At 44.8% G+C, this 12,858-nt stretch overlaps 1 protein-coding gene and 1 long non-coding RNA gene across 5 annotated transcripts in view; both read left to right on the top strand.

Moving 5' to 3' along the window:
- CEP350 (centrosomal protein 350) overlaps nucleotides 1-4,893 on the top strand; it is a 75,956-nt gene extending 71,063 nt beyond the window's left edge. For all 4 annotated transcript variants that reach the window (XM_061452002.1, XM_061452005.1, XM_061452003.1 and 1 more), the window contains one exon: nucleotides 3,349-4,893. In XM_061452002.1, coding sequence (XP_061307986.1) covers nucleotides 3,349-3,513 — 165 coding nt within the window. In that variant the 3' untranslated portion in view covers nucleotides 3,514-4,893. The remainder of the gene's footprint in view (nucleotides 1-3,348) is intronic.
- Nucleotides 4,894-4,897: 4 nt separating this feature from the next.
- On the top strand, nucleotides 4,898-12,251 carry LOC133268625 (uncharacterized). Its single transcript, XR_009743119.1, has 3 exons — nucleotides 4,898-4,926; nucleotides 8,283-8,473; nucleotides 9,920-12,251. It is a non-coding gene; the product is annotated as an uncharacterized LOC133268625 (long non-coding RNA).
- Nucleotides 12,252-12,858: the final 607 nt, after the last annotated feature.

The following is a 12,858-nucleotide window of genomic DNA, read 5'->3' as shown; positions in this document are numbered from 1 at the left end:
CAGACACTCGGAGAGCAAAAAGCTGTGAGAATGCATCTGCCTGCCTTCCTGCTACTGGTGTTCTTCCAAGGCACTAGTTTACATCTGCAGTTTTACTCTCCTAAATGATCTAGTCATCAAATGTAGTTTGGTTTGCAGATACTCATGTTTTGAATGGAAACCTTCAGAAATCAAAACTTAATAAGTTACTCTTTAAAGTTTCTGCCAGATTATATTAAGTGATGTCTTTGGGTACTGTAGCATTTATTAAATGGCCAGCAAAGTCACACTATTTTGCTGTCTCATGATTTTTCTTTTGTGTGCGTGCCCCCTTGCTTTCCTTCTGTGTTTAAAAAAAAAACGAACGCGAGTACAAAAAAAAAGTGCACATTAAAAAAACAAACAAACAAACATACAACAGCCTTCTGCATTGCGTCACTATTTATCTTTTCCTGTGGGATGGAATTCAGTTTCATTAAAACTTGTTCTCCTGACTTTGCCCAAGTGCAGTTTCTCTTTGCTATAGAGAACTTCTCCGTATCAAATATGCGAAGTTTTATTTTTGTCACAACAATGTACAGGAACTTACATTTTCTGCATGTACTAAAGACAGTGCGAAGTCCATTTCCATCAAAGCTGTAATAGTCACCAAATACAAGCAAACTTTCTCCATTGCTTAGAAGTTTGTGGTAGTACAGCAAATGGGTCAAACCTTTCCGTGGCTGAGGAGTTGCAACTGCCTTGGCTCAGATGTCTGCAGCTAAGGCTGCAAAGCAGCACAGCGGTTTCCCTACATGCTCTGAATACACTGTATTCAGAACATACATATATATTTATACACACACACACAAATTGCATATTCTCTTTAGTTTTCCAGAACTACGATCGAGGAAGTCCTAATGTCAAAGGAAATTGAGTATCTGAGAGGGGAATGGCAGAGGCAAGAGAAAATTAGTCACTGATACAGTTTTCCTTTCTTCATCTTTCTACTGCTATTTAACATCCAGCCCTTTTCTGCCTGGATCATGTTACCTTCTCCTCACCTGTTTATATTATCCCATGTATCTCTTTTCCCTCCTGGAGCACAGTAAAGGAATTGTCCCATCATGTTGTTGCAGGTGAGACAGAATAAACAGCACCCTAGTGTGGATCTTGATATTGGGGTTTACTTAAGGGCCAGTGTGATCAAAGCTTTTAGCCTGCTTGATTATTTTACTCACTCATTTCCACACACCCCCAGCGTTACATTCACAAGGTCTTGACTTCGCTTCCCAGCAGTGAGATCACTGCTGGCCTGGGAGGGCCCAGTAGAAAATCTCACCACTGGTGTGGTGCCAGTGCTCTCAGTAACCAGTGTTGGGTGTCATTGGTCAAGGTCCCTGGGTGTGCCCCACCCAGCATTTGTTTCCACCCACCTCCATCATCTCCAGGTTCTTCCCCCATTTCCAGGATCTCACCTACAGCCAGGATCTTCCCCTTCACTCTTTGGGACCCCTGTTTTCCTCCCCAGACCACTTCTGCTTTTTGGGAACCTTTCTTTTTAGCACCACCTCTTCTTTTTGTGACCCCTGTATCTTGCTTTTCCTCATCTAAATAGTCTGTGATGCAGACACACAGCACATGATAAGTCTCCAGATCGGTACTTCTATCTCATGCCTCTTTATTGATGGAAGGACCTGGGACATGCTGCTATTCTTTAGCCCAGTGTTTGTCAACATTTACAGCAAGTACATAGTGTTTGCAGGGAGCACAGTTCTGCTGGAGAGTTCAGAAGTCTGTTTCAGACATCCATGTCTACACAAACTTAGACCCAATTACCTGCTGCTTATTAGCATTCACTTTAAATTATTTTTCACCTACAACAGTCATTCAAAATTTGATTGCCAATATTGTTGCTTCTTCCTTGTTACTAAGAAGTGTAATGAAACCATTAACACCTCACCTTTAACAGCTATATAGGAAATGAGGGCTGTGCCAAAGAGGAGTGCTCGCTGTGGTAGCGCAGAGATTTGTGAGCACATAGCAAGACTCTTACAAAGCTCTTTGTAGGATGAAATCCCAGCTCCTCTCCTCAAGCTCTCTTAAGAGTGGGAGAAAGAAGCTGTCAGACTGAAACCACATGTACAACTAAGACCTTATGAGTGGCTGCAAACCCTGAAGCAGTGCCAGTTCCCATAGCAGCCTGATCTTGGGCTTCACACTGCGTTTGGGTTATTGAATCATCATTAGGCTACAGCAGCTGTCATCTTCCAAATGGACAAATTTGTGGGTGGTTTAGCTTCAGGCAAAAGGAAGGGTGTTGGTGGTATAGCACCAGTACTCTGTTTAGATGATAACATTAGATACTGATACTGAAATACTGGATTTTCAGTATGTTTTAACCTTGTTTTGTCAGTGTCTAAGTGTCTGGCTCAGTTGTTTATGTGGACATGTATTTTCAGTTCAGAGTGTAGGAATTACAGTCAGAGGAGCTTTCTGCTGAAGCTGAGCAGGGAAAGAGCTTTCAGCAGGTTTTCTTCGTCATTTTAAATGAGTGATGTTTGCACCCACTCTTTTCTCAAGTGTTTGAGCTTAGTCAGGATATGTCTGTAATACTGAAATGGTCACTAAGACAGATTTTTAGGAAGTTTAATTGGAAATGTCCAGTTTGGAGAGAGTCTTGCTAAGACTTTGATTTGCTGAATGAAATTGCATATTTCTGTCTGTTACTAAAACACCTATTTGCCAGTGGCCAGTAAAACAGGATTTTGTTTGTAAACAGTTTAGGTATAGAAAGAAATAAATATTTTTTGAGTTACTGTTTTAAATGTAATGGCACTTGTAATAATGCTGTCAAATCCAACGAAGTATGGCATATTCTGTGCAAAGGGAGTTGTAATACTGTCATACAACACATGCCAGCATTTTGTCTTCCTATACAGAAGAACTGGAAAAATTATTTCCTTTAGTTTTTCTAATTATTATTCACATAAACTGAACTGCAGAAAATTCTTTTCTTTTTTCTCCTTACCCTGTTCCAGGCCCTTGCACAATTTCTTACCAGATTAAGCTGCATGGAATCAGCTTCTTGCAAATAAACAATTAGGGATTGCTGTTGGCCAAGAGTATCTCATTAGCTGAGTTCTTTCAAATGAAAAACTTGTGAAAAATGGGTACTACAGTGAAAGGTGGAAAGCATTCATACAGTGAAATAGCCTGGTTCAAATAGATCTGTGTTCATATTGCTATTCAAACCTTTTCTGTAATCTCTTACAAAGACAGATATGTTGGCAGATGTGTGCTGTTTTGGACTCTTTCTGGAACTTTGCAGGGGTTACTATCCTAAAGCAACAGAACTGTAATATTTGTATTGCCTTTCTATCCTCCAAGGTACAGGAACTTCATGAGGAAGAAGCGCAATGGGTGAACTATGACGAGGATGAACTGTGTGTAAAGATGCAGTTGGCAGACGGGATCTTTGAGGCCTTAATCAGAGACACTGTTGATGTGCTCAACCAGATAAATGAGAAACAGCGGAGACTGCTGCTTGTCTAACAGTGCTGAAAATAAACTTACAGCTGCTTAACCACTGAATCAGAAGCCAGCCTTTCTGACTCCTGACGTACTCTCCACACTGCAAGCGCTGCTGCTGGACTTCCTTCCATGTGTGGGGTTTAAAGGCAGTTCAGATGTGATTGAAAGAATCTGAATTTGCATCCACTGCCATTAGAGACCTTGCACTGGATTTGGAACAAGCTGATTCTTCACTTGAGGCTGCGCTGGGGAATGGTCAAGACTGTTCGTGTGCCAGTACAGTTACGTCACATAACTGTCAGCAGCTGTCTGGAGCCCTGGCCTGGGGCTTTGACATGTTCAGCTTGTTCTCTGAAAGGGTTTGGGTAAGTTGGAATATTAGCTATTTTGCTGGAATGGCTGTCAGCCATCAGTATTCACCTTGTCTTTAGAAGTGTAATTGGGAGAAGAAATGGTTTAGTCAGGTTTTAGTCTCAAATGGAGACTTACCATACTGAAGTGTTCTAATCCTAACACCTCTTCTCCTGCAGCCAACCTTACCAATGTTCATCAGTTTCTTTTGCTCCAGAGCCAGTTTAATTCCCTTTTCTGTGAAGTTGGTCTTCACCTTTCTTCTGTGACATGGTGCCAGGTGTGGTGCCAGCCAGTCCAGGGTGATGATGTTGCTTTCTGCATTCAAGTAAAAAATTCTTGCTGCTTTTCGTACATAACTTAGGCTTCAGTCCCAAGGTGGAGCAAGATAAAGGCCGCCCAATGTGTTAAAGATGAGCCTGTGGACAGCTTTCCTCCTACCATGTAGCACTTCTCTTCCTAGAGCATCAGCTGCTCCCAGATAATGGATACTCAGGATTTTTTCAGGCACGAGACATGCAGGAGTGGGAAACTTTTCCTCACAAAAATTTGGCCTTCAATCCCTCAGCTTCCTCCCTTACTGTCACCCTAATAACTCGGAGAAGCTGTTACTTGAACAATTTAGAGAACAGAGTGTATTCACCAAAGAAAGTGGTGTCTGGTGCTTTGACTGTCTGCATGTTTTGTGCTTGTGGGTTTTTTATTTATTTTCAGATAATTTATTAAGTGGATTATAGGAGAGTGCCCTGTGCAGTTGGCTGCACTGTCTTAGTTTTGAGACAGCCAAACTTGAGAAAGCATCTGTTCTGGAAAATTCCAGAGCCCTGTACTATTCACACAAAACCTCCAGCTTCTTGAGGCAAATATGGGGGTAAGGTGAGAAGAACCAAACCCCAGTAACCAGGGGTGGGGTACAAAGGCAAGCACTAGGAATAAAGCTTCACCACACCTGGTTCAGAGACAGTGGAGAGTTGAGTGGGCTGAGCTTGAAAAAGCTCTGTTTCCTTCCTATCCCAGACCTTCTAGGCTATGGGCAGCTGTTACATGGTTGATTTGCCCCAAAGATGCTGCAGCCCACAATAGGTGTGGCAGGGATCTCTACCACTTGGTTCATCCATTTGGTTCTTGAGCTTCCTGCTATGCATACCTCTGCTAGTGCTTGATTTTGTTTTCTTTTCCACTTTTTTTGGGGGGGGAGGGGAGCTATCATTGGAATATTTGCATTTTGCACAATGACACATAGCTGGTAATTCTTCAGGGACAGTACTGGGAAATGTTGGATTTGTCAGAGGTCCATGCAGATTCTCAGATGTAGTATTGCCAGCACCTCACTTGAGAGTTAATGGAGAGCCATATTGATGGAAGCTTAATGAGTGGAAGAACAATGAGGAGGAGGTAATGGTGTATAGGAATACCTCCGACAAGCATATGTGTGTCTGTGTCTCTTCCCACTGTAGTGGCCCTTCTGGCTAGCTGGAAATAAGTGGTCTTGGTGGAGCAGTGTTCAGGTTTCCCCCCTTCCCCCTCCCCCCCCCCCCCCAAGTAATTCATTTGTCCACATAAAATGTCATTGTGCTGGACCAAGAAACTCTTGAATGCTTAAGATAGAAGCAAACTAAAGCTGCTATATTTAACCAGCATGGTGTCACTGATTGGGTCACCGCCTCAGATTCCCTTTCCTGGGTGTATCTCTTTCAAAAGTGGGGATTGCTGTTTTTATAGGTAGCAGTTACAGAAAGAAGGCAGAAACCTGCAGCACAGATTTATAGCTGGAGTATAAGAGAAACAAAATTGGTTTCTGTTCTGTAAATACCATGGCAGGTGTCAGGAAGGTTGTCCTGCTCCCCTGAAATTTTTTGGCTGTTCTGCAGGGCTGGCATAGCTTTTCTGGACTGCCCACCAGCAGGGAGAAGGTTGTACAGTTGGTCTGTGGTACCAGAGACCATTGGAGATCATGTGCCTGTTGTCTTGCTGGCTTGGGTGGCACTAGTTTAGTACCCTCAACATTAGTAGTAACTATTTTTGCAGCTGTTTGGGCAGAAGGAAGCAGTATCTAATTAATGGCGTTATTCCTTTGCAAACATCTGTTTATTTTTGGTAGCAATCCTTGCTAGAAGCAACCCTAAAAAGACTTGAACGTACATGAATTACCTTCTCAATACCTCAAGTGTGTTGAGTTGCTTTGAGTTGAGTATAGACTCAAGTGTGTTGAGTACCTGTAGACTGATGATTACTGCGATGAAGAAATGGTCTGTCTCTGTCACAGCTGGTAGCAAGGAGGTATGGGGAAGCCTGGAGTCTCACAGACAGACTGAATTCTCTGTTTCTTTCTAATACCTAACCTTCCCATTATAAAGAACAAGATGATATTTCTGGGTCCTGGTTATCTTGGTGCAACTACATTAGAAGATTCAAGGCTGAGACATTTTTCTGAGACCCTTAAGCTGTCTGGGGCAGTGGCTGTTGTCAGTGGGGAGGTGCAGTTCCCTCTTCAGAACGATCCTGGTGCCAGGTAGGAAAGCCCAGGCTTGTGAGGACAAGGAGTGTGAGTATCTCTGTCACAGCAGGATGCTCCCTAAGCCAAGCTGTGGAGTATCAGTACTTCTGCCTTTCAGAAAAGACTTGTTACTCACAGGGTGGAATGAGGGATTGAAAAATCCCATCTTGTTCACTTTCCTTTCTTGAAAAAGTGGCCTTAGCTTTTTGCAATACTTGAATAAGTGTGTACCTGCAGAAGATCTTCAGTAGCACAGTGATAGAGACCTTTTAAATGACTATTCTTGAAGGAGCTGCATGCAGTTCCAACGTTCATATCCCTTTGCTACCTTAAAAATATTAGGAAAATAAAGTACTTTTCAGCTGAAAAACAGTTGACTCTTATAAGGTATTTAGTGCATCTGAAGTGTTTACAAATCAACTAAAACAGAGAAAAGCAAGCTGTTGAACTTTCTTGTAATTTAAATGTTAAATGCAAAATTATATACAGATGAAAGAAGAATACTGTAATTAACCTGCATTTACTATTTTTTTCCCCTGACTTTGCAGAGCCTTTTGATACACATTTGCAAAGCTGCCTTTTGGGAGGCTCCATCTCCCAGTGTACTGTGTTGTGGAGATGCTGAAAAGAAGCCCGTTTACTGTGTATGTGTAAATAACCTGGTAACTTGGGTTTTGGGCCAGTTTCAGCTGATGTTCACATCCAGAGCAGCTTTGCACAGTAGACAGACCCAAGGATGTGGAGGGGTTTTGTTTGTTGGGGTTTTTTTGTAATTAAGAACTGTAAGATAACCAGGGTACTCCCTGTGTACACCAGTGTAAATATCTTTGATAACTGAAATGTACTTTAAGAGAACAAAATCTGTAAATAAACTGATTTATAAATTAATCTTGTTTCCTGATTCTTTATAAAATGGAGCTTTATAATTACCCAAATGGTTGCTAATTCTTATAGTGTCCTGGAAATCATCTGTTGTCGTTCCCTTTTCTGTCTGATGCTGTACTTGGGATGCCAGTCACAGTCCACAAAATCCCATTAGAGTTGCCTTAATTATAACTCATAACATTATTAGATATTTCCTTATTTTTAAAGCTGAGTGTTGATAGAAGTAGAACCAGAAAATAGTATTCTGTAATCATTGCAGGAGTGTGCTGCATAATCTCTGTAAGTAAAACTACTCCTTGGACATACTTATTTAAAACAGGTTTTTAAAACTCAAGGTTTAAAACACTGGGGGGGGGGGGGGGGGGAGCGGAGCTATTTTTATGCAAAACAATCATCTTGGAATTAAATTCTTCAGAGTCTTGGTCTTACTTTGGATCCCTCAGGCTCCTAAATTGTTACAGCTGTATAGAGCTGCTGTTACCAGCACTGATCACTTCTTCACTGAGGGGGCAAATGTTGCTCCTTGGAAACTTCATGTATTGATAGAACTTTGCTAAATCTTTGCTGTTTTCTTTCCAAAACAGCAAGCTAACAAAAAAAAACCGCACAACTATGCTTTAACATGTGAAAGGTCACAGAGCTCTCTCACAAGACTGCCGAACACTTCCAGTGCCAAATCAGAGGTGTGCATGCTGGTGGTGAGCAAGGGGCGGTGTGAAATGTGTAAGGCCAGGACTAAGTGTGTTTATTAAGTCTCCTCAGTGCCTACAGCTGCTACCGCTCCTGTACTTCAGGTGCATTTTGGTACCATTTATTAATGTACAGCCCAGCAGAAAAGGCTTTGCTTTCCGTTCACTGCAGACATCTACAAAACCCAATGTTGATCTTTCCTACTTTGCTAGAAAAAGTGCACTGCTTTCCAGTTGTGTAGCACTCTTCTCCTCACCACTCTTCTCTACCTGGGCAAGATGTGCATTTAAATGGGGGGAAAACAAAGCCACTGCAAAGGCATTACTCTCTGCTGAGCAGTTATTTGCTCTTTCCTTTTCCTTAAGAGAGGTACCTCATCTTGGAGGAGGACTTACTGCACTCGGACTCCCATTACAAAAGGAGCTTTGCTTCAGTCCTGCAGTGCCAGTAGCAGTAATCCTCAGCAGAGGAGGCCGGGAACGCCATCCACAACCTTCATACAGAGAAACACATCACAGCCCTCTGAGCTCTGGGGTTGAACCAGCCAAAGCCCAGCAGGTGGGTTCTTTGATGTCCAAAGCACTGTAACGAAGTGGTGGCGGTGCAGTTTCTGTGCTCATTACTGAGCAGCAGGGGAGCATCCGTGTCCCTACTTTTCCCACCCTGTAATGATTTTTCTCCATGAGTTCTCATTTTCAGACACTGATCTCCTTGCAGCCATCAGCATCCATCCCTGGAAGTGGCTTAGAGTGCATTTCACATTGAGGAGAAAAAAGAAATGATCTGTGCTCTCTGGCTGAGGAACTGGCTTCCCTTTAAAATGGCTCAAGTGGTGGGAATGCTGCCAAGGCACCGCTACTTGCTGCCCTTGCTCAGGATGCCCAGTAATCAGCTTGATGAAGGCACTGACTTCCTCATTTGCAAGTCTACATTGCTTTACTTGGGCACTGACTTTCTACAGTGGTGTTCGTGCAACTCTTATCAGAACCCTTGAAGTGCAGCTGCCTTTGACAGCCATTTCACCCATGGACTGGTGAAACTCCCGAGTTGGGCAATAGCAGGCAGCCACGTCCTGATGGCATGCTGGATTGAGTGGGACTGTTCTGGTGCCTCCCTTCCCAGATGCCACCCCCTCCCAGGTGCCTCCGCAGGAAGGTGGTGCCAGCTGCAGCCATCCCGCATCCTAAAACGCCTGGCAGAGTGCTGTAGCACTTGAAATGTTGACTTTGCTCTGGATGTCGCTGTGCCTTGCCTACCACAAGGGCTTCTGCAATGTCTGGGCTCTCATTAACATTGCCTTTAGAAGAAAAAGAGCTGGTGGGGAGCTGCTGAAGGCCAGCAGCTCTCTTCATCATGCAGGAAGGACAGGAGGGGGGCTGCTGCACCACTGGCACCCAGCCCAGAGCACGGGCCATTGGCAGGCAGGAATGCAGATGAGATACAATGGAGTTTGAAAGCTTAGGACACTCTCTGGGATGTGGGTCCTGTAGGGGAGGGAAAGATACCCTGTGAGGTCTGGAAACTGGAGCAAACAAAACCCATAGCCCAACCCTGTGCTCTCCTGCCTCCTTCTGATTAAGATCCTAAGGAAATTCAGGGAAAAAAAGATAATAGAGCTGTCAGGGGGCAGCACCTCAAATCAGGAGGGTGAGGTTTGGGCAGGAGCATAGCAGGCACACTTAGGGTGAAAATACCTTCTTTTGCCTGCTGAGTATGCTGTGTGAGGATTGCCTGGAGCAGGTCTGGTTTGTTTCTGCTCTGAATATTTCTCTCGGCCCCAGTTTCCAGCCCTTTACTGCAGCTGTGCAAGATCTGCCATGTCCCTTGGGCTGTGTTCCTTCCACAATGTTGGTTTCCGGTGGCTTCCTTTTGCAGGCTGGCTTCTCTGTCACTGCCCTGTGAAATCTATGGTGACTCAAAGCAGGGTTTTATCTGTGAGTTTGTTGGAGGTGGAATTAACCCCAGTTCCAGGGGTGTCCCTCAAAGATTTTTCTTTTCTTCCAGCAAAATAAAAGAAGCTGCAAGAGATCCTCCCTTCATGTTTGGCTTGAGGAGCTCAGCAAGGACACAAGGAGTCCAGTATCTGTGTTCTGCTGCATTTCTCTGCAGAGGTGATGGAGGAGCCAGTGCTGCCCAGTGAAACTCTGATTGGGTACCCCAGTCCTTGATAGGTGAGACCTTGCTTACGTTGCAGGACTACTGCCACATCAAGAGAGGAGTGCTCCACTGTCATCTGTGTGGTATTCTCAGTTTCATGAGCTGCAATTAAGCTAGCTGCCAAATAATGATGTGGCAAATCTGGGCGGTGTGGCCTCCTCCGATCTGCTCCTGGAAGCTGGGCAGATGAGCTAGAGAGGAAGACATATGCTCCGTTCATCCTGGGTCATAGTGATGATTTATGACTTTAAATAGATCTTAAATTTGCAGGTAAAACATTTCCTACCCAGACATACCAAAGACAGCACCAGTTCCTCCCGGTCCCCCCAGGTCCCTGTGTAAAAAGCAGGCACAATATTGCTGCCATCCTTTTGAGCAGGGATGAATCAGCAGAGGGTGAATAGCAGAAAGGGGCTGGTATTGCTGAAGTCTCTCTGCAGACACAAACTACGTGAACATATTCATCACATCCTGAGAATGTAGCCGGATTTTCTTTTACACCTATTGTTATTATAGGCTGGTTGGGCTTGAAAGGTAGAAATCTGCTGTATCCAACCCAGCCTGTCTCACGTAGTCGGCAATTCCCAGCTACCACTGAGGGCTTTCCTGGTCTTCACAGGTGTGAGCACAGCAGAGCCAATGCAGGTTATGGGAAGCAGTCAGGGTTCACATCCACTCTGCGCTATTCCCTGTCTTGGCAAAGCCATGGAAGCTGACAGCTTTATTGCACAGGCATTACCAAAGGTCTTGTCTGAAGTCGTGTCTCAGTGGAGGTGTGACTGGTGCCGCCAGTGGAAAAGTGCCACCTGGGATGGAGTGTCCCAGCTCACTTTGGCTGGCTGGGAGGTGGCAGTGGCACAATTTTCAGTTGCTCTCTCAAGCTGTTTGGCGATGATAATTGAGGAAATGAGGCTTTTTCTTCTATTTAGAGAAGGACCACACTCCCCCCCCCCCCCAAGTAATTCGTATGTCCACATAAAATGTCATTATGCTGAACGAGAAAACTCTTGACTGCTTAAGACAGAAGCAAACTAAAGCTGCTACGTTTAACCAGCATGGTGGCACTGTGGCACTGTGGTGCTGTGCTCCAGATCGACGAGAGCTTCACTGAATTCATCAGCCCTATCTTGTGAAGGACGGAGAGAGAGGAAAACTGCCAAGCATCCTTTTCAACTGGTATTTCTGAGGTGCTCACAGGAGAGTCAGATGCAAACTTCTCTAAATGGCCTCCAAAATGCCAGGGCCGGGTGACGGGGTTGCCATGATTGTATCATGAGTCTTGCATTGGTTGTGTGTTTTTCTTGGAGTCAGTTCCTGGAATCACACAATTAGGTAGGAACGTGTTCTTTAATTCTCAAGGAAGGAAGTCCATTTTGGGATCTCCCTATCCCTGAACCCTCACAACTAAAGGGAGCTGAGAAGATTCTGGGTCGGCTTACCTGGCCATGTGGAGCTATTGGTATGTTGTAGTGAGATTCATGCTTTTGAAAAGGGACAGTAAAAGCCTTTCTCCATTTTCTTGAAATCATTTCCAGCACTTGAACGGCTGAATACACAAAAACCCATTAGCTCTTCCCTCATCTCCTCTCTAACTCAGCACAGAGGCAGAGTAGCTCTTTGCATCTGTGAAAATGACCCATTTTGGGTGCACGAAACAAGTTCTGCAGGGTGTAAATAGTTTTGGTAAGATCTTAGCAGCCTTTGAGTCTCTCAGCCTGTTTGTGTTGCCCACACCTCATTGACTTCAAGGAGATTCCTACTGGGTATTAGCCTGGGAAAGGAGACTTGAGAGCCGATGAGCTTAATGAACTAAAGCCACCGCTTGGCTGCTGCACAAAGACGTGTGCAGCACAGGAACCTCCACAGTGGGCTTTAGCCCATGGCCTTGCCGCAGAGGGGGGAAGCATGTCTTTTGCCAAAGTTAAGGATGCTGAGGCGAGTGCTGAAGGTTTTGCAGTGCAGTGCAGTTTAGAACCTGCTTTGTTTCCAAGGGGCCATGAGAGCCTAAATCTGGTTTTTGGGGCTGGCTCATAAGCTGGGCATCTAGGGTCATGCAGCACCCACTCCCTGTGCATTGCTGCCCACAGGCTCTGCCAGCAGTGGGGAGGTGCAAAGTATGAGAGGACAAAAAGGCAGGCAGCACTGGGAGAGCGTTTAAAACCTCCCCAGACTTCTGCTGCTGCTTTGATTTTATTTTATTTTACTTTACTTTATTTTTAATTAATCTTAGTTATTCTCAAATCTACCTTAAACTGTGTTGTTTTAAAATTTTTAAATCTTTGGGTTTTACATGCCCATCCCCTGTCTCAAGGCATTCTGCTCTTCCCAGTTTGAGGCAGAAAGAAACCCTCATTTCTTGCTTTGCAACAGGATTAGAAGGAAGAAAGGCTTTTGGGGCAAGTCCCTGCCTGGAAAGCCCCACACCCTGCTGCTGAAGGAGGCTGTTCCCTGGGAGTCGTGGGGATGGCCACGCCAGCCCTGTAGCAGGGTTCTCGGCAGTACCTGCAGCCCCAGCTGTTCCCTAGGCAGCAGGAAGCAGAAGCATCCCCACCCCGGGGCTTTGGTAGGTGAGCAATGGTATTGCTCACCTCAAAAAGAGCCGGAGCCCCCGGGTGTGTGCTCTTGCCCTTCTGCCCTCCGGTTAGATGCTGCTTTTGCATCTACAAAAGGATTTAAGGAATTTGGGCTCCCTGGAAGGGAGGGGTGAGCTGGATGGGGAGGACGGCTGGCAATTATACTGGTGCTGAGCGCCTCCACCGTGATAACCTAATCGAGTTGACGAGCCC

This window comes from Pezoporus flaviventris, unplaced genomic scaffold (assembly GCF_033815535.1).
Source record: "Pezoporus flaviventris isolate CSIRO_AGI_PZ_B2104156 unplaced genomic scaffold, CSIRO_AGI_Pfla_v1 ptg000013l, whole genome shotgun sequence".
In the NCBI taxonomy this organism is placed as follows: Eukaryota; Metazoa; Chordata; class Aves; order Psittaciformes; family Psittacidae; genus Pezoporus; species Pezoporus flaviventris.
This window is presented reverse-complemented; position numbering and strand designations above follow the sequence as displayed.